The 21010-nt window shown below is 39.4% G+C and overlaps 1 protein-coding gene across 4 annotated transcripts; it reads right to left on the reverse strand.

Annotated features, from left to right (window-relative positions):
• Positions 1-784: 784 nt before the first annotated feature.
• gpcpd1 (glycerophosphocholine phosphodiesterase 1) lies at positions 785-18189 on the reverse strand. 4 transcript variants are annotated; one of them, XM_026318414.1, is made up of 20 exons: positions 18072-18189; positions 15930-16012; positions 15587-15677; positions 15373-15457; positions 14298-14373; positions 13397-13438; positions 13026-13149; positions 12579-12819; positions 12267-12429; positions 11977-12106; positions 11751-11805; positions 11573-11665; positions 10343-10420; positions 10082-10121; positions 9887-9945; positions 9626-9691; positions 9392-9528; positions 9069-9204; positions 8710-8870; positions 785-2407 (listed from the first exon to the last, which is right to left on the reverse strand). In XM_026318414.1, the coding sequence occupies exons 2-20, from the start codon at positions 15991-15993 to the stop codon at positions 2209-2211; spliced, it is 2040 nt and encodes a 679-aa protein (XP_026174199.1). In that variant the 5' UTR covers positions 15994-16012; positions 18072-18189; the 3' UTR covers positions 785-2208. The 4 variants fall into 4 exon arrangements, with proteins under 4 accessions (XP_026174199.1, XP_026174198.1, XP_026174200.1 ...); XM_026318413.1 differs by lacking the exon at positions 18072-18189 and adding an exon at positions 16428-16773; XM_026318415.2 differs by lacking the exon at positions 18072-18189 and adding an exon at positions 16120-16261.
• Between the last annotated feature and the right edge of the window lie 2821 nt (positions 18190-21010).

Below are 21010 nucleotides of genomic sequence, written 5' to 3' on the forward strand. Positions count from 1 at the left end.
ACCGAAGCACTTCCCTCAAACTAAATGTTGTTCAGCAGATTTATGTGAAGGTCTTCAAGAGGAAAGTTTTAACTGTCAGCAGCTGTGTAGTATCAGAGAAAATATGTATTATACTTATCCTGTTTTTTATCAGTGCATCCTTGTAAGCTGATCCTGCCAAAGCATTTATTAGTTCTGGTTGCAAATGAAATTATTGATAGGTGAAAAATCAGTTTCAAGGTTCACTCTGATAAATACTGTCAGAGGCGATCTGAGATTAGAAAACCTATCTCATCAGTGGTGCCTGTGGTTGCATTACCTTATTAAACATTAACTAATGGCTGGGCTGCACAGCCAGCAGTATTATATAGGAGTAAGTACTGTGAGACGTGGCAGAACTGCTACTGATGAAGTCTTTTCTGCCTCTTGGCCTATTATGATCTTATTCTTAGGTAAGATAGGTACACATGTAAATGTTAACATCCTGTAATTTAAAAGCCTCGATAGAAAGTCAACTGGATTGTGGAAAGAATTTTTAGTTAAGTATCTTTCTTTGACAAATCCAACGATCATCTGTCCACAAATAAGATCAAACTTACAGCGTGTATCTAGACCTAATAGCTTTAACAAATTATCTATCACTAATTCGCTACACTGACTTTATCATTAAAAATGCTGGTCCATTAAGGTCAAGGGATCAACAAAGTGCAAGTTCTTCAAAAACTGCTTAATAAGCAGAAAAGCCCAAAGATCAATGTACACACAATTAAAAAAATAATGTGAAAGAGAAGAGTCAAAGACAAAGTAAAATACAGGTTCAAATTTTATTTACATTATCATTTACACTATTCAGGACTGAAGTTGCTTTAATTACACACTAGATTCATTCATTGTCCCTAGTTATTCATACAGACATACAGATCATGCATGACTCCACCATTACTGTGTGCAGTTAAGAGATGGTGCGATAAGACATATAGACGGTACACTAAATGTGGCTTTATTTTGCTTCAGAATGCAGCCTGCCCTTTGAATAACATGTTAATAAATGCTGAGATAACTCAATTCCTAAATTATTTCAAGTTTAATTTATGCTGAAACAATCTGTAATGCAATAAAAAAAAGCAATGTGTTGTGAAGTGACATGGGGTGCACAGGAAGGAATTACAGAAGTATTTGTTCATTCTGTACAGACTTCCTATGTGAAGTCTGTTCTGACAGATGGCGAGAGAGGTATTGGTGAGTTTGAAACAAAAGGCAAAACAGAGAAGCATAGAGGAGTTTACCTACCCTTAAGGCTGTGGTATGTGCGTGCACTGTTACAAATAAAACATTCTTGTTTTCCTCAAATCAAGTACTTAAATATATGGGACACAGTACATCCAGGATTCTGTGTTATTAACAACACCACTGATTTCTTAAAGTCAATAAGCATATGTTTGAAGGCGTCTAAGGAGATCTAAGTGCTTTCTCATCAAGAGGAAATGAATCAACCATGCACACTTCTACAGTGTCATCTAGCCATTAAGAAGTGAGCAACATTAATAGTAACCTGCACATCATCTTTCAGCATGCAAACCTAACCCAGCAAAGGATATGCTAGACACACACCTGAATAATTTCACCTGAAATGCAAATAAAACCTTAAGAAACGTCTACTTGCACAGAAAAGGCAAAACAGCAGAACATGAAAAACAGCTTAATCCTGCATCATCATTTTTGAGTTTATAACACTTGCAGTACTGTTGCACTTTATGAATTGTGCTATGGTTAGGTTATCACATAAGACTAGAGAGAGATGAAGCATATTGACCAAATATGAGTCCCCAATTAGGTATAATTTGCTAATTTGACATTACTTCACTATTAGGAAGACCTCTGAATAGGCTGTCCTATTCACTACACCTGTCACTGTAGCAAAAGTACATGTGTATGACTCCATTAATGTTTCCATTATTCCACTATTCTAACAGAAAGCATAAATAAAATGTGTGTCCATATAAAAAAAAGACTTAACTAAATCTGTAACTGAGTAAATGGAGTGGTGATAATTTAAGTGGTTTTACTCTATGAAGGTGGGGAAAAAAAACATTTTGTCAAAAATATTTACACAATCCCAAACCTATTTTCAGCAAATACATTTTTTTTTTTTTAAATCATCCATTCCCACCTTGGTCCTCTTCAGTGTGTGTGTGCAGTGAGGTCTAATCAAAGGTAGGTTAGGTATATTTATGAGGAGCTGAGCCCAGAGTCAAACTCGGCGCTGCGATTACGGGCCTTAGAGGCAATGCAGGAAGCCATGGAGCAGGGAATGGAGTAGCAGGAACAGGCAGAGCTCTTTAAGGTCTCCGCTGTAATAACCTCCTGCAGGGAGTGCTGCTCCTCTACTTGGAAGATACTTGCCTGCTCTCCTTGGTCCTCACAGATACTAAAGTAAAAAGAAAGACATCCTTCAGTTAGATCAGTGACAGTAATTGGGGTATACTGGTGCATCATTTCAGGCATTGAACAAACAAAACAAACAAACAAACAAACAAACAACAAAACAAATCACACAGAGCAATATGGTTGAAATACATAGCTAAAGTAAGAATATTTTCCCATTACCTGCTGCATTTACATCACAAAATATGCACATATTATGGCACAAATAAGCAAACTCATAGACAAGAAAACACAACTTTAACTGTGCTTCATTGTTAAGCATCAGACAAAACTTCACACTTGTTAAAGAACATTGCCAGGGACCTTTCTCTTCCATTAAATTGCTGGGAAACAATAACAAGCACAGGTATGATTATACTATCACATTACAATCCAATGAAAATGTTAATGAATTATCACCCCAGCTCTACTGATTAGTCCAGCATAACATTATCAATTGTTTGTATCATCTGAACTAATCAGCAAAGTGATAATACAACCATATAGTAGCTCCACACTCATTTTTCCATGCACCCATGCTAATGAAAGCAGCTATTAAGGCTACATTCATATTGGCTAGGGCAATGACTGCACTAGTTGCCATTTTGCCAGTGAAAATGAGCCTTTTAGAATTTGTTTAACTTTTAAAAGTTTTGGACACCATCTGTATACTGAGCGCTTTCTTTTTACTTGTCTGGCATGCAACTCTGTAGTCAAGTCCACTTTTGTTAAGTCCAAGACAAGTTCAAGTCCAAGTCCACAAGGGTCCAAGTCCAAATTAAGTCAGAGTCTGCAAGCCCAAGTCCAAGTCCAAAGGAGATCGACAATAACATTAAGACAGAAATATATATATATTTGAGACCACCTGTTAGTAATTTTTGTGATGCTAGAGATACATATTTTTTTAACTGCATCTGTATCTGTGGAAAGTTCAGAAGGTCCATGGAAGATGTCAGAACAATAAGAGGAGCCAATGCAGCTTCCAACCAACATCTCCTGGTAGGGAAATTCAAGCTAAGTTTGAAAAGGCATCACAGAACAAAATACAACACTGAATATCTCAGCAAGAGGCTGAGAGATCAGCAAGCAGGATTCAGGCTAGAGCGTTCATGCACAGATCACATAGCAACATTATGCATCATCATTGAACAGTCTATCAAATGGAACTCGTCCCTGTACATCAACTTCACTGACTTTGTGAAAGCGTTTGACAGCCTAGACAAAACATCCTTATGGTGCCTAGTGGACCACTATGGAATTCCCTCCAAGATCACAAACATAATCAAGAACTCATATGAAGAAACATCATGCAAAATCATCCATGCAGGCCAACTCTCCGGAGCTTCCATGTCAGGACATCTGGTAAACATCATGTGATAGAGAGAGTGTAAGCAATGTAGATCTGTGGAAAAGAACAAACCAGGATCCCGTTGACCGACAAATTCTAAAGAGAAAGTGGAGCTGGATTGGACACACCTTCAGAAAACTGGCCACAAACATCACCTGACAAACCCTGAAATCGAACCCGCAAGGAACAAGGAAAAGAGGTTGCTCCAAAAACAGTTGAAGAAGAAGAGTCCAGGTAGTAATGGCTGGGAGTGGGTCCAACTGGGGAGATTTTTAAAAATTGGCCAACAGTGAGATGAAGGAGATTCGTCAATGGCCTATGCTCACTAGAGGAGCAAAGGGCTTAAAAAGAAGAAGAAGAAGAAGAAGAGATAGTATGTTTACGACTGCATGGTAATTTATACTGATCAAACAGTATGTGCAATGTAAAACTACTGTGGGATCAAATTAGATATCAATTTAACTTGACATTATACTGAGCACTCTTTAAAGACAAGACAGCAAGACTCCCACCCTGAGTATGTTGTTCTGTATTTGTGATGATGCAAAAGTGCAGTGCACTGTTGGATCAACACAATTACTTGTGTTGGGCAATTACCACCTCAACTTGCCTCAACAAGGAGTGCTCTGTTTCTTTTAATGAGTTTTATACTTTGTCAGGAGGCCTAAAATCTTACGAGGAGGAGAATCTTGACATGGTTCTGCTGTGGAGCCATGGATGTTTTCCAAGACACTGAGATCAACCTCTTGTGCCTTAGCTATTAAACTCTCTTAAAGAAAGAAAACAGACTCTTAAGGTTTGTTTTGAAGGAAGACCTGGACTGGACCTGGACTTGACCTTTTAGAATATTGGCAAATCCAATGGCCAAGTCCAAGACAAGTCCGAGTCAAATACCAGAGAGTCCGAGACAAGTCCAAGACCATAGAAAAATTACTCAAATCCGGACTCGGAGTAAAGTCTGGACTCTGGACTTGAGTACTACAGCCCTGCTGCCATGAGTGACATTTGGTGAAGTTATGTCCACAAAATTGGATTATTAGTGTTTCAGCAAGGTTTGAACTCAGTTTTAAATGGGTGGTTCACTTTTGGAACAGGAACCACATTGGATTTAAGTTAATGCACCCACGTCACATCTCATGTATGGCCAACATCACCAGTCAAGCATGAACAATGAAGTCACTGTTACTTCCCCATGTGGACAATAAACATTGTTCTATTTTCCATAAATGTCATTCACTTACTACATGACATTGCACTAAGTGTTATGGAGTAACTGGTCTCTCTGAGCCATTCTTTTCAGACTGTGTATTCTCTACAATCCAACAGATGCTTTTTAGTAGGTCACAGGTGGTTAGGGTTTGGGTTTAAGCCATAGATGGGATTAGGGTCAGTGAATACAAACCAAAGTGAAACTTCTGTTTGTAGTGACACAGGTTTGAGAGTACGATCTGTTTGTAAGGGCAAACCTGAACCACAGTACAAGTTCCCAACCCTGTCTATTGATATGAACACAATGATAGAAGGAAGTACATACATCTTGGGGAGCCCAGAAATTGAAGATTATTTTACATATATTTCACAAGCAACAAACCTAAAAGATATTCTGATGTTCTGTGTTCAAGTATATTTGTAAGATTTCTTGCTACATGAAGACAGGACAGTGCAGCTCATTTTCAAGGCTACGAAGAGCATCCAGTGCAATCACCCCTTTTGGAAAGTAACCAAACTTCAGCACAAGCAGATCATTCACAAACTAATTATTCACAACTAATATTTTTTTAAAAAACGTGGTGTGACTTCTCACAAAGTAACGGAGAGGTGAACAGCTTTTCATATGAGCTTAAATGCAGGTCTGTCTTAATCAAGGTTATTTGAAACAAATGCAAATACATATTTACTGGTTCATATGGGAGCTAGTATGTCAAGTACCACTGTCTCATGCAAAAAAGCAAGCCATTCACTCATAGTGCCTTGTTTGCTGGAAATATTATAAATAAGTTAAATATCACTAAAAACATAAGATAAGAAATGAACGAGCCTTTCAAAGCATACCAAAAAAAATTATAAGCAAAGGAGGCGACCTAGCTATTAGCCAGGAAAACTAGCTTCAGAAATGATGTACATGGCAGTTGACCAGTCAAACAACCGTGTTTAGCTAAACCAACCTATGCCACAGAAACATGAAGTACTGTACTCTTACGCCGTAGAACATAAAGTACTGTACAAAGGTTTTAGGCACTTTAGATGACACTTTTCTCCATCATGTAGTGCCTTTCAGAGATCTCTGGAAGACACTACAAGTCGTTTTTTGGAAGTCCAACTCAAGCCTCAAGTCTCATGGTTGCACAATGTTTGTTGCATGCTGTGCAGACTGTAAAGCTCTGTGAAGTAACAAACTAACCTTAGATAGCCGATGTTGAGCTAAACCAAGTACCGACTGACTAACCTGTCCGGTTTTGAGGTGCCTGATAAAATTAGATGTGGCTGATCCAGTGTGTTTTATTTTCATTCTGCACACCCTGCATGATGCTGTTCAGTTTATTTAGGCTTTGTATGAACTCATGATAACCAAATTTGAAAACTAACATCGCATGTTTTCCACTACACAAGACTAATTCAATTTACTGCAGTTTACAGTCAACTGTGGTAAGGTGCCCCATGAATGGGTTGTGCTGAACACCAATAGAGGGCAGAAATACGGCTTTGCTGCGTCTATTCTGCCACTCGTTTATCAGAAGAAGAAAATAGTAAAGACACTGCTCGTCAGAAATGTACATTATTGTTCTAAAATAAAATAAATAAATACATAAACATTTCTCACGAGTCCGAAACATCAAGTCCAAGTCGGGTCTCAAGTCTTTTGAGGACGAGTCTCATGTCAAGTCTGAAGTTACTGTGTGTGTGACTTAAGTGCAACTTGAAGTCGCAGATTTAAATCCTCATCTCTGGAGTCATCAGGGAGGTGTCTGGTCCCAGAGTCATTCTACAGATATGAACACAAGTCCAAATATGCAGCTAGAGTCAAAAAACTATCATCAGACAAAATTAACAAGGAGTCAGAAGTTCTGCAACACATGGTCTGGCCACCACAGAGCCCTGATCGCAACACTAACTAGTCAGTCAAGGATTTCATGAGGGAACTCCACAGATCTGTGGCATAACATGTGAGACTGCTGGAAAATTAGTGCAAAGGGTGGTTTTACTCCAATTTGTCTGATGTTACTACTAATAGAACCTACTCATGGCATTGTTTTTGAAACCCTCCTTGCTTTATGTTTAGTGCCTGAAGCTTTTTGCACAGTGCTATATGTAATGTCAACCGTCTTGCATCATTTTCAAGGAACATTCATTTGTTCCTGCTGCAATTTCCTGCTGAGTAAAATGTAAACTTTCAGGCAGTATATGAGGGGGCAACCAAAACAAATAAACAGCCAAGGGTTGTAGAGTAAGTCAAAACAGACAGGCACAATAGAAATATTACAGGAACCTGGAGGAACTTGAGTCAAAATATGGCACCAAGCATTCACAAATTCTGTAAGAAAGAGGCACAGTTATAACAACAACCTGGAGCGGGAAAATGTTTTGATTTGAGATGTTACATTTGGAACCTTCAGGAACTATTCGGTTGTATAAAGGGGTTCAAAGCCTATGCCCTGCTTTCTGCAGGGGTCTGTATTAGTCTGGGTCAAAGTGCAGTCTTTGTGAAACCCAGGAAAACAGAAGTGAAAACAGCTGAACAAACAGGCCCTGCTGATCATGCAGCTTTACTCAGACCTGAGGAGCCTCTTCCAACCTGCTAGCAATCCAAGTTTTGAATCAGTGGCACATCGACCAATTTCACACATGCCATGAATCGATGAATAATCAAACCATTATCAAAGTCTAGCAGGTGCCAGGTGATTAACATTGCTGACAAGGTTTGATTATACAGCCTTAGACTCTGACAAACTGCTGATAAAGGTCTTGTATTTCACACAGTGGCATAACAAGAAGAGATGTAACTGCTGTAGTCAAACTTGTGAAGAAGACAATGGCAGGGAGAACACATGGTGAGACCTTACAACACCTGGCTGATCAGATTACATATATGAAACACCCAGACTCCAAACTCATTGTTTTAGGATTTTAACAGAGCAAATCTCACCCAAAAACTGCCTAAACACCAACAACATATCAGTTGTCGCACCAGAGACAAATAGGCACTGAATCACTGCTATACTGTAGTAAAGGAAGCCTATCTCTGCATGATTCACCTCAGCCCAACCTAGAGGCAGAAACCTGAAGCTGCGAAGCCCGTGGTTAAAGCAGTGAAGAGCTGGACTGGAGAGGCAAAGAGCTGCAGGCCTGTCTTGACTGTACAGGCTGGCGTGTTTCCAGGGCTGCATTCACAGACCGGGATGAACCCACTGACACAGTGACATCATACACCAGCTTTTGTAACCTGTGCCCACAAAGACATACATACAATATACTAATACTTATGTGAAGCTCTTTCTTTACACAGTGAATTTAATTAATAGTACAGCTTGTTTGGTCTCTGTTTGGTCTTTGTCTTTCATACTCTGAAAACACTGTTTAATTACCCAGTCGTGGCTTCACAATGAACAGAGACAATAGTACAGTACATGGCACAACTTTCACTACATGATGTTACGTAACAGGCAGATTATAGGTAGAAACAAGATTATGACGACGTTAATCATAATAGAAAAGTTAGGAGAGTGTATTACCTGATTACCGGATGAGGAGCAAAACTGTTCCCCTAAAAATTATGTTTCAAATAATGTCAGCTTTGACTGGAGTAGTTTGCATCATCCTGTGGTACTTTAATAAACATTAACATTAGATGTACAGTGCAAAAACCTGTAGTGTTCGGGTTTGTGTGTGTCTGCACTACACGGGTTTTCTTAAAAGGACTGCAGGCCATTCACAAATAAGAACGTTGAGTTTTATCCTACCTATCATAGATGAGCCCATCGATTCCCTGCTCTCTCAGCTTCCTTCTGGTCTCGTGGTCGTTGTTGTCGTCTCCCCAGCTGAACACCACCAGGCCTTTAGACTGGGCATTCTCAATGTATGTCAGGTTCTTTAGCAGATCCTCAGTGTGGGCACTGATTCCCTAAAAGAGCAGCCAAGGAAATCCAGTAAGATAAGCTGTCTGGAGTCAGTTTTTTCACTGGGTAAACACCACTTAAAACATCTTCAAGACAGCTGACCCAGCGCTATTTCTAAATGTTTATGTAGAAGTTCTGCGTAGCCCTGAATGTTCAGCACACGCATTTTGATAAATATGAGACTTTCGGCTGCAGCTGCTCACCAGGATGTTCTCACTCTGGGCGAAGCTTATGGCGATCTGAGTGGTCTGGCAGCGGATGTCCATCAGTTCAGGATACTTGTCTGAAATTCCCTGAGTCAAGAAGAGGATGGGGTACTTGTTCTGCTTATGACGCACCCTGGGGGAAAAGAAGGGATATCAGGAGCTGTGAAATGTGAAATTCGGAAAACATTAATTGTTAAGCATGCTGGTCAACACTGGCATACTCAAATTTAAATTTTATCTAAATGTATGAAAATTAATAACCACTGGCATGAAAAGTTATCATGTTTCTCAATATAATGCAGTCTTCAGTTGCCAATTACATAGTGCAGATGTCTGGGTCAAAGCAGGAAAACACAATGCGTCTTTTGCCGCCTTTCTGCAGAACACAGGACAGGATGATGTCAAGGAACCTATTCATGTTGAAGTAGGAGGACAGGTTGCCGTCCCATGACCCATCCTGCCAAAAAAAAAAAAAAAAAAAAAAACAGTATTCAGGTTATTCTGGAAAGACCAGGTTACAATGAGTCATACAATTAAAATACAGAGGTGATCACCTTCATCTGACAGATCCATTTGAGCTCAATATTGAAACCCACATGGTCAGGAATAGCCTGGAAGATCTGGAAAAAGGTATGACAAAGTTATATACTGAAAATTGGGCCAGACGGAGGACTGATATATTGATATGTCACTGATAGTTGGTTACTTGACAAGTACTTCCATGATGTAACACAGTGTTATTAGATAAGGCTATGGGGAATTGGTATATAACGGAGGCAGCTCACACTAATTTGATCACCATAAAAGTCAGTTACCTGCGAGAGCGAGGGGAATGGCTGATGCTCATCGACCTCATCTTCATCGTCCAGCAGATCTGAACAACACACAAGACATGGCTGCTGATGGACATCACCCAAATTACTTGTTGCCCTAATTATACATTCATGCAAAGTGTGACTATGTGGGTGGTTAGAAGGAAGAAAAACACAACAGCACTAACAGGTGCATACCTTTGTGATCATTTCCTTTCATCGCAGTAACATGGGCCAGCTGTGCAACAAAGCAAAACATGTTATATATTTCAGTAATGCACAAATATCACATCATCTGACTTGTTCAATTACACAGGTGGCCCACATGGCTGGTTTAAAAGTCATCATCTATATTTCCCTCATTATTGTTTTAAACTTTTATCCAGGGAACAAAGGTTTATTTAAACTCGGGTTTTATTAGCATAGTTTCAGCCATGATTCCAGGTTTTTATTTTTTACCTTTAGAAGCTGCAGCTGGTCATATGTCAAGTCTTTGACCGGCACCTCAATAAGCTCCAGTGAAGTCTTGTCATTTTTCTGTCCAGAGGATTGAAAAGTTGTTTTTAGTTGTGACATTCATTTGATCATGCTTTCCATTTTGCTGACCAAGTCAAAGTTACCGCATTTTCTGGACTATAAGTCGCACCAAAGTATAAGTTGCTTTTAGCAAAAACAGTCCTGTTGAACAGAAAAAAAAAATCATATCTCTACCTCCTTATCTCTCAGGGTTCCTGAATGCCAACACTCACTTCAAGCCTTGTTTCAGCATTAGAGTTTATTACCTGCAGCTAGAAGTCTGCAGTATAGCTCTTTCTTTTGGGCAGCATTTTCACTGGTGTTACACTAGGAGTTAATTTACCGTGAACATAAATCTTTTTACTTCTTTGGCGGTATAATGTTATCTTCATTTGAGTCAAGATGGTAGTGATGCTTGGTAAAATTGCCCCTCACTGTATAAGTCACAGGACAAACCAGAGGAGTTAAAAAAAAACAAAAACAAAAACTGTGAATTCTAGTCCAGAAAATATGGTAGTTAATTAAACATAAAATATCATGCAAATGTAGTGCAGCAACAAATCTTAAAATTGGAAATCATAGAGTTTGATGACAAAAAAATGCTCAAGGCAAATTCTTTGCCTCAAGGGTTTGTTTAATTACTATCACTTGCATTATCGGACCTGCTCCGCTAATCATTGTTCCACATGGACCGTAATCACTGTCGCACAACGCATCTCAGTATCAAAAGTTGGCGCTATGGCAGAGAGTGAAACTGTCCGTAAAAGATAGAAAATGACCAAAGTTTGGGATCATTTCAAACAAAAAAAGATGACAACACGGTGCAGTGCGTGTATTGTAAGGTAGAACAGGCGAACCACAACAGCACTGCGTCAATGCTTCAACATCTGAACAGAAAGCATCCGGTTGTGAACCACACTGGCTCACAACGTAACTTGTAATTTCAAGGTAACCTGTCGTTTCTGTCATGTATTACACAATAGTATTATTGTTTAAAAATGCAAAAGTCTATTTTATCCGATTACTCGAGTATTCGTTGAAATATTCGGTAGAATACTCAACGCCAAAAATAAACGATAGCTGCAGCCCTAATACTAACACAATAAATTACAAGAGGACTATAGCACTTCATAAGTCATGTTCATCAACAAGTACAACAGCTCTTTGACTTACCTTCCTAGTGGATATGCAGCATGTGAGATCATGGTATACTACAGGAACAGCATCCTTGGAGAGGTGAACATCAAACTCTACATAGGCTGCACCCTACGTGGACACAATTCACTCATTAAGAATGAATTAAAGTTTAAGGTTAATGTTTATTTGTGTATTAATCATCTGGGTAACTTACATGGTTAGCAGCACTTCTGAATGAGGCGATTGTGTTCTCCCTGATTTTGTGGTGTCTGTAAAACACAAAATAAAGAATCGCTTTGTTGACAGAGGAGATGCAGCATTATTCACCCCTACTGACACGTTCCTGTGTTCACGTTCATGTATCAGCATCATCACCTCATCTTATTTTCTCTATGTGAAACACTGTCCTATCCAAGTGAAAGACTGCTGCTGTGACTCACTTGGCTGTGTGTGTGCTGCCAGCTCCTCTGTGACCCACATTCAGAGCACTTCTTTTCTTCCAGTACTTGGTGAATGAAGAGCTCATGTCACACTGCAGGCCCTGGATAGGGCGAATCACCAGATAATCCACTAGAACACAGGAACAAATTAAGTGAACCGGGTGCAATGATGGTTTCTCTGTAAAACATAATCTAAGAAATATTCATAGAAGAGAATATGCAGTTTCCCCTTTTCATTTTCAATCAAGTCATTATCAGCTAACACAGAATTCTTTAATACAAAATCTTACCCCTGACTTTTCCTAAGGTCTTGGTGGAATTCCGACCCATTATGGGGAGTGTGACCAGTCCATTGTCCTTGCCACTCTCCAAAAAAAAGGAGGAGAGGAGACAAGCTGTACCCACGTGTCCTGGATGAGCATCACCCTGGACCACATGCTCACTTAAATCCTCCTGTAACCAAATACTTGACATTAGCACAAATCTGATCAAATGAAACCAGATAAATATCAAGTCTCATTCTTCATTTTCCACTGGTATTTGTCAAGAATATGAAGTCTTATTAAGAAATGTGTTCACTGCTTCATCAAAGGCAGTTTTACCTCAAAGAACTCAAAGGTGAGCTCTAGGTTATCTGGGTCCATGGTGTGGATACTATATTCAGTCCACTGGGAGGGATCCAGGGCGTACCCACATTCAGGCTGTGAGTGGCGTGACTTATATCCATTGGCACTGATCATACTGCTCTCCAGGGTGGTGGCCATCTTGTGCCGAGGTGATGGACTGAGCCCATCTTCTTCCTCGTCTTCCTCCTCCTCAATGCCCTCCAATATCAGTTTGATCCTGTATAGGGATAGGAAGTAAACGCAGTCATATTGAAATAGACATTGATTTATAGAAGAAGAAGAAGAAAAAAAACATAACTAAAAAGCATTCACATGCATGCAGAACTTCTGTGAAAGGGTAGGTAGGTTAATAGCAGCTCTGTAAAATACTACTGAGTCAGTTTCTCTGGCTGGTTTTAAATTCTGCTTCAGTGTCATCCCTACCTGAAGCGAGACTTCTTGAATTTCTTCTTAGTGATGGACACTGGAGACATCTTGGAATAGTGTAGACGCAAGCGAATCTCTGTCTGGCATGTCAGCCAACCAGAGTCAACACAATTCACCCCATCTATAGAAACAGAGGACACAGACAGGAAGCATTTGATGACCATGTACATCTAATTTATCACCCATGAATGATGACTGGAGAAGTGGTTGCAGCGACAAAAGCAGGGTCGAGACAATGTTGGCAGCACGTCTATCTCATGTAGCTTTTATGGAACTTGTATGTTAATCCACACAAGGTAAAAACAGAAAGTTCCCTAATTTTAGCAGCTGTGTTGCCAGTTTTGTAGTGGCTTAATAATCCAACTTACTATGAATTCCAAATTCGCCATCGTCAATATTCTGGTGTGTTGCTGCAATAAATAGAAATGACATTAGAAACAGGACAGAAGCATCTCAACCATGAAAAAATTGAGGACAGATCAAGCAGAGCATTTCCAGTGCATAGAGACTAAAATGTAAAATCTCATTTTGACTTCTCAAAATAAGATTTAACCCTTTGTTAGTTTGCTCTGATTTTTATTTGTCTCAAATTCAAGAGTAATCAACAAAATACACTTCTTTCCAAAAATATCCGAGTGCAGCTCTGACCATCAGCACGTAATTGGAGTTAATTTAGCAAGGTCATTATAAAAACTGCTAGGGTCTCTAACATAGCACTTACAGACTGAAAATAAACAATATTTGCAATTTCTCAAGGATTTTAGTAAGATTTCCAAGAACAAAAAAAGAAAAAACATAGATGGGGTGACAGACAAGCGGTCAAAGAGGACATCAAGCAGGGTGTACACATGGCTGCAACTATTGTTCCTATCAAACTCATTCGGAAATAGCTTTGTTTGTGTTGGTCCAAAACAATGGGGTTTTTAACAAGAGAACTCTAAAGTATTCGATCATGAAAGATACTGCACTGATCTTTGTCAAAGCAAAAACACAAACAATGCCATGAAAAAGTAAAAATCTACAGATAGCGGTAAATTAAATAAAGTGTTTGAGCAGGAAATATTGGAGTGAGGTGGTGATGTGTTCATTTTTACATACATTTAGCCCAAAATAAAACACAAGGTCAGAATTAATTGTCACTGAAATATTAACCACTCTCAGTGGGACGAGCAAGACCTGACCCCATATTATGTCTACAGGGGGGTTGAGTATGACACACGTTACCAAACTCAACCACACTGAGCTTTTTTTTTTTTGCTTGATCTATACCTGTGGGGATCATCGTGCGGGGATGATGATGGGTCTCCCACAAATTGACTATCACCTGACGGGGACCACCTGCATTCTGCAATTCCAATGTTTGGCACAGTGTTAGGGCTTTCAAACCAAATACAGTGAACTGCTTTTCAGTCTGGTCACAAAGCTCTGTTTGGACCAGAGTGCAAGAAAGGAATTAGAGCTGGTATAGTCACCAATCCCCAGCTAGGGCAGTCAGCCACCATGGGTTGAAATCTGAAAAGTGAATTTGTTAGTGGAGAAAACGTGGAAATATTTAATTACACATAAAGCAAATCTGACCAGTTGGTGCACCTTAACTTTTAGCAATATGTTTGTAGGAACATATTTTTACCATTTCAATGTAATCCTTACAGAGCTGAATATAATATTACATTCACGGAAATGTATCAAACACTGATACTGTTTGTTTTTTTTAACATCGCCCAGACTGAAAGCAGACAATGAAATCACCCCCAGAGTCTCTTTTCAGGCCACAGGTCGCATCACAAACTGCAAAGTACTAACACATGAGGAAGTCAATTCATAGCCAAACCTTTAGTCTCACACAATGTGAGAAACACCCTTGGAATAAAATAAAAATAGTAGCACACTAATACAAGGGGATAATGTCAACAGAGTGCTGGTTTCTTTAATGGTTTTCCGTGAAAATGACAGACATCCTTTCTATCTCAAGGAAATTTAATCCCTCGTGTGTACATGTAGTACATGTATTTTAAGAGAGCCTAGGCTCAGGCTCAGGCAATCCTTACATACCTAGATTAGAGAGTGCCAGCCTAATAGAGAAACTCAAATACACAAATCTAGTCAAACAAAGAAAACCTGTTTCTTGCCTTCCAGCGGATGAGCTTTAAAGGGGACGTGTCAACTGACAAGAAACCTGTAAACACCATGCCACAACACATGCAAAAATACTTTGCCAAAGACTTTATAGTTTATGTAACCTTGCAATAAAAATGTACCTTTAGAATGTAGTTTTAAAAATATTAACTTTGACAACTATGAGCGAATTCATTCGCAAATCACTACACAAAGAGCTTCTGCTCACCTTTGACTCCAGGAAGAAGCCTTTGAAATAGCGGTAATTGGAAAAAACTCCCATGGGTACAGAGATTGTTGTCATCCATCTGTTTCTGTCAGAGTCAACGGAGATGTGAATTTTTTTTTTTTTTTAGAAAGAAGAAAATAAAGAAGAGTCCAATCTTTCTAACCACATACAGACATGTTTTTAAATGGTGAGTTATAACAGAGGTTTAACTTACTGGTCGTCACCAGCAGCATGTAAGATCGCAGCTTTTTGATGGTTCCAGCTTCCCAGGGCTTCACAGCTACCAACAACTGCAATCACCTCACCTAACAATGATCAAACACTTAAAAAACAAATACAATTCCCAGCAACCTTTGTAATATTTTGATGGAAACACATTTCATTACATGTCACATCTGTATGCAAACTTCACACATACCCCATTTCCATAATCCTAACACAGACTGAATAATCTTTTGACAAAACAGACATTTGTGTGGGAAAAGGGAAATCAACTTATAGCAAATGTCGACCCCTTAATCTTTAGTTGTGTCTCCAGTCAAATTGAACAGCCATACCTGGGGATGTCTCTCCTCTCACGGTCAAAGTCACCTGAGCTGACTCCATAGTTGACACGGGCATAAAGTCTGGCAGGAACAAGCTGAAACAAAGACATTAAAACAATATAAATGAATATAAAAGTTCAATAAACGATATTAAATAACAGAATTAAAGCGATATATAGTTCAAAGAGACGCTGTGCCACACCTGGAAAACGCCTGTTTTAATAACTGTGATAGCTAAAGGTTTATCAAAACAACGCCACTTGAAAAATAACGCCAGTCGAGGCATTTTGGTGGTTTCATTTAGTCAACGTCAGCTGCCTACATCTAACTTAACGTTGGCTAGTTAACTCCCTAATGTGGCTACCGCCCTGTGAACACACACACACACACACACACACACACACACACACACACACACACACACACACACACACATATATACACATATAACACCTGAGGCAGAGAGAAAACGCTAACCACAGTGAAAACGCTAAAGCTAACTAGCGTTACCTTTTGGCAGCTATGAGTCGGTGCTTGGCAGCACAGACGGAGGAGGATTCACAGTCAACTATCCCGCTAGGAAGCATCGACCACAGCGAAAGCAAAACTGACTCGTTGGTCCATCGTTAGCCATCGCCTTGTTAATCTAATAGCAGCGCAACCTTAGCGTTACCTATAAAAAAACATCACAAGCACTAGAATAACACTAAATTACAAAACGGGTAGTTAAGTGTCCGCGGAAAAGATACAGTACGTTAACGAGTTTCACCGAAAACAAAGATACCCTTAGACGGGTGATGCGGCTCAGTAAACATGCAGTCGCGATGCCGATGTTTTCTAAGTTGGAAAGGAAAAACAGCAACTTCCGGGATGTACTTACAAAGTAAAACACTTAGTGACCCACATGCCTGTAGGAAGAATGTGGAGTAAACACTGGGGAAATTATGGGCTGAAATACTTGATGTTACAGACTTATGTCCATAAGTCAGCGTAAAAGCACTTAAAGACTGCTACAGTACAATGGTTACAGTAAGAAAGTACATTTGCTCAAGCAGCCAACCAGTACAATGTTGAGGAATTTGCACTTCAATTGAGTATTTGCCATGTTCTGCTACACTTCTAACTGTAGCTATTAAAAGTAATAACTACATTATTACTTTTTTCAAAATCGGCTTAACAATAATAATAATAATACATTATAATAATAAACTTTGTTTTTTTTATTCATAAGCTCCCCAGAAGTGTCTATTGACATTTTAATTAGTAGATTCAAAATTTATAATGATCAGAGTAGTATATAAAGCAAATGAAGTTTTCAATTTTTAGCAGCTGCAACATTAAATTTAAGTAAAGGGTCTTCTTCCACCACTGCTCCGATGTACTTTTAAGTGTTTGAAGCATCTCCTCTGCTACTGGGAGATTTTTTTCAAAAGTACATAAATGATAAATGAATTAATAATTTGAGAAAATTCTTTTCTTGGAAATATTCTCAGCTCTTGAGCCCATATTTCAAAAAATTATGGGATGGATTTTTGATTATGAGAGAATAACCTTTCATATATTTTTGCGACTTTTTCTTTGAAAGTCTAACTGACATGTTTCATGTTGTGTTGTAGTTTCCGCTGGCTTCGTCTGGTTCATACCGCCCAGCTCCGGATTTGTTGATGTTCTGTCAACACTGCTGCATTAAAGTTCCTCCGGAAACCCTGCAGCTCTGAGCTGACCGCATATGTTTGGAACCAAAAAGTGTTGAACAGTGAAGAAATCACACCTTATTAAAATAGTATCATGCTTTATAACACGTTCAAGAAAAGCGAGGCAGTTCACAAATTGTGTTGAATTTGTTTGCCACAAACAACAACAAACACTGTCACTGCGGAACATTGTGATTCTATTGGGACCTCTGAAGTAAAACACGGGGTATGATTTAAAATAGTTAATGGTGGATTTTTCATTACAATTGGTAAATATTAATAAAAGTACACAATAATAACGAAACAACAATTAGACTTTAATCGTGTTAGTTTACGAGGCGTTTACGATGCGGCATCAACGAACACCGGCTGTAACATTGAAACCGACAGTATGGGTCTAAGGGCAAACCTGGAAAAATGACATCGCATGTAAAGAAGATAACAAGAAGTGTTGACGTACCGTTAGAAGAAATCACCAACATTAATCTTGCATGTTTTTTTGTGGAGAACAGGATCTGTTTTGAAGATGTGGCAGGAGGAGCGTGATAGGAGAGGATGTTTAGACGCTGACGTCATTAGCACTGCATCCTTGACCGTCGACCGAAAGAAAATGTCCTTCATACATTGGCAGGGGCTCCCCCGGACACATAAAAATAGACGTGTCCAGAAAGGCCTTTCTACGAAAGACGCCACTGGTATACGGCTGACATATGATAACGACGTGTCCTCTTAGCTCAAATGTACTCACAGGTTTACATTCACTAAAGGGTTTAGATCTGCCATCAGTGCGCCACTCCCGTTTTAATACTGGTGCATTTTAATTGAAATTTTGGTTTTATTCCCAGACATGATGACTGCATTATTAGAAAGACCTAATTAATGCATGTACTGAATCCTGCACTAGGGTCATGTCATTTTTTTTTTCCATAATCTTTCCAAAGCCACACCTGTGATCACTAAAGTGCTCCTCTGCAGTATCTGCACTGCACTGACAGATGGATATTAGGTGTCTGGCTCACAGACACTTAAACACTGTGTAATCAACAGTTCAGCTGCTGTGCCAAAACAGCTGTCGGGCTGTAACTTTACTGAAGGACAGTCGATGAAACTGTACTTGACCTCACACACTTTTGATGCTTGCTCTGCAGATTAGCAATATAACATTTATTTTTCACTTCCTCTAGTGTAGAAAAACTCCTCACAAGTATAAGAAGCTTTTTTTTGGCTGAAGCACACTAATTTAATACATTAGTGAAAATGTGATTGATTAGAACCTTGAACATGTTTAAACATAGTAACTATTAGGTGTGGCAAGATAATTATTAACTGTATTTGTAATTGAGGCTGGGAAAAATGATAGCCACCCCATAAATCTTAGCATTACGCTGCCAGACTCAACACCAGGTTTGGCCTATAGCACCCTCCAGTGTTCAAATGAAAACAGTACACTAGAGTGCCAGGCATAAACACTGCAGTATGTAATTGAGCATATCGCACTTCCTGTAGGAAAGACATTGGTGGACTAATGTAATAGACCTGTTATCAGGGATCACAAAATCCTTATTTTAGTTAAAGGCAATGGAGTGTACTAATGGGTACAATGAGAATGATGAGAGTTTTGGAATGAGCTCTTCCCTAAAGTAGGCTGTCTTCGTTTCTTGTGTAGCTCTGTTAATAAATACCCATGGGACTTGCCCCTGCCTCACCACAGTGGAAAGGGTGGGTGAAAATTATCCATCTGACTGGGAAAACACAGAAAAACTCTGGTCTGGATGTGTCTTAAGCATGGGAATTTCAGAATGATAACTTGCTACCAGATGCATGTGAGGACCCTGATCGCTCTGGTGGACTGTAACAGCAGATCGGTGTGAAACAGTGTGAAAGACGTGAAGGGAGAGGTATGTGAGGACTTCATGAATGAGTAAAAGAAGAGAGAGCATTGAGGAGATACCAGGAGAACGTCTGTTACACCAGGAGAGCTGGACAGTGCTGGCGAAGAGCAACAAGCCAGCATCAGCCGGCATCTACTCCCCTGTGCAAGAAGGAGCAGGAGGAGCACTGTTAGAGGCCTATGAAATGGCCTCCAGCAGGCTACTGCATGATTCTGACCAAACTGTCAGAAACAGACTTCAATGAGGATGGCATGAAGGAATAATGTCCTCTAGTATGTACACACAGCCCAGCACTGTGAAGCTCGATCTGCATTTGCCAGGACTGGCTGGTCCAATATTGGCGCCCTGATTTTTTCACAGATGAGAGCAGGTTCACATGTGACAGGTGTGAAAGAGTTTGGAGACACCATGTTTAAAGTTATGTTGCATGTAACATCATCAACATGATGGGTTTGGTGATGGGTCAGATTACTGTTGGCTATGACATGCATGTTGTAGCCAAGAGTAATCTGACCAATTGAGCACTTATGGGACATTATGTCTCGCTACATCAAATGCCACCAGACTGTCTGGGAGCTCAATGATTCCCTGATCCAGGCCATGGGAAGAGATCCTCCAGGATGCCATCTGTGCAGAAACCATGTTGTGAAATTTTCAACTTAGTTCTTTAAATAAAACAAGTGAACAAGTATTAATGTATTTGCATGTTGTTTCTTTGCAGGGTGAAAACATTCCCTCTCCCTGAGCCTGTGGAAAGTCATTGCCTTCACAGCATCCTTAAAGTTTATCTTAGTGTGAAACTCTACAGTGTATGTTTCTCTTGCAACGCCTTAAACATATAAACCTCAGTTAATATTACAATTCCAGCGCAGAAGACAGGGAAGAAATGCTAAAGCACTACAGTATATAGTCATTTAGATTACAGTTTTCCAATAAAAATAAATCAGATGTGTTCACATTCATGTGAAAAAAATTGGGCTCTGTAAACGTTTTAGTGTGAAAATATTTATTTATGTGGGCATTTATTGGATATTTTTCATTTACCCTGTTTATGTTCAGATGAATGAATCAGCAGCAGTGTGTAGAGCCATCTCTTATATTTGCCTGCAGTATGGTCCCATCTACCACTCATGAATACACAAGCTCCCCCCCTCTCTTCCTCTGCCATTCTTTTGGTTTGTCTCTCGTCCTGTTCTCCTAACTCCATTTGCAGAAATATTCACGTCAAAAAAGATAAACGCGGCACTAAAAAGGTTTCAAGAGCTTACAATAGATCATATAAACTCTGGGAGGACAGATAATATAATGTGGATTTCAAAAAGTGGAAAATAAAAGAAATTTTTCATCGCTGGAGACAGGAAAAAGTAATATGCTGGTAAATTTAAAGCGATCCCTGATGAGCAGCAGATCGCTGAGTTACCATTATTATTTCCAATTGAAATGCAGATCACTGGCACAATGTTACATAAAGCTCAAGTGTGAATTATTCCTTCCCAGAATACCACCT

Source organism: Mastacembelus armatus, chromosome 24, assembly GCF_900324485.2.
Source record: "Mastacembelus armatus chromosome 24, fMasArm1.2, whole genome shotgun sequence".
Lineage (NCBI taxonomy): Eukaryota > Metazoa > Chordata > Actinopteri > Synbranchiformes > Mastacembelidae > Mastacembelus > Mastacembelus armatus.

Coding starts and splice junctions, on each gene's coding strand:
- gpcpd1 (XM_026318413.1), bottom strand. CDS start 16,504: ATGCTTCCTAGCGGGATAGTTGACTGTGAATCCTCCTCCGTCTGTGCT. Junction 9,946..10,081: donor GAAAGGAAATGATCACAAAG/GTATGCACCTGT, acceptor TGTGTTGTTCAG/ATCTGCTGGACGATGAAGAT. Junction 2,408..8,709: donor GATGGGCTCATCTATGATAG/GTAGGATAAAAC, acceptor TTTTTACTTTAG/TATCTGTGAGGACCAAGGAG.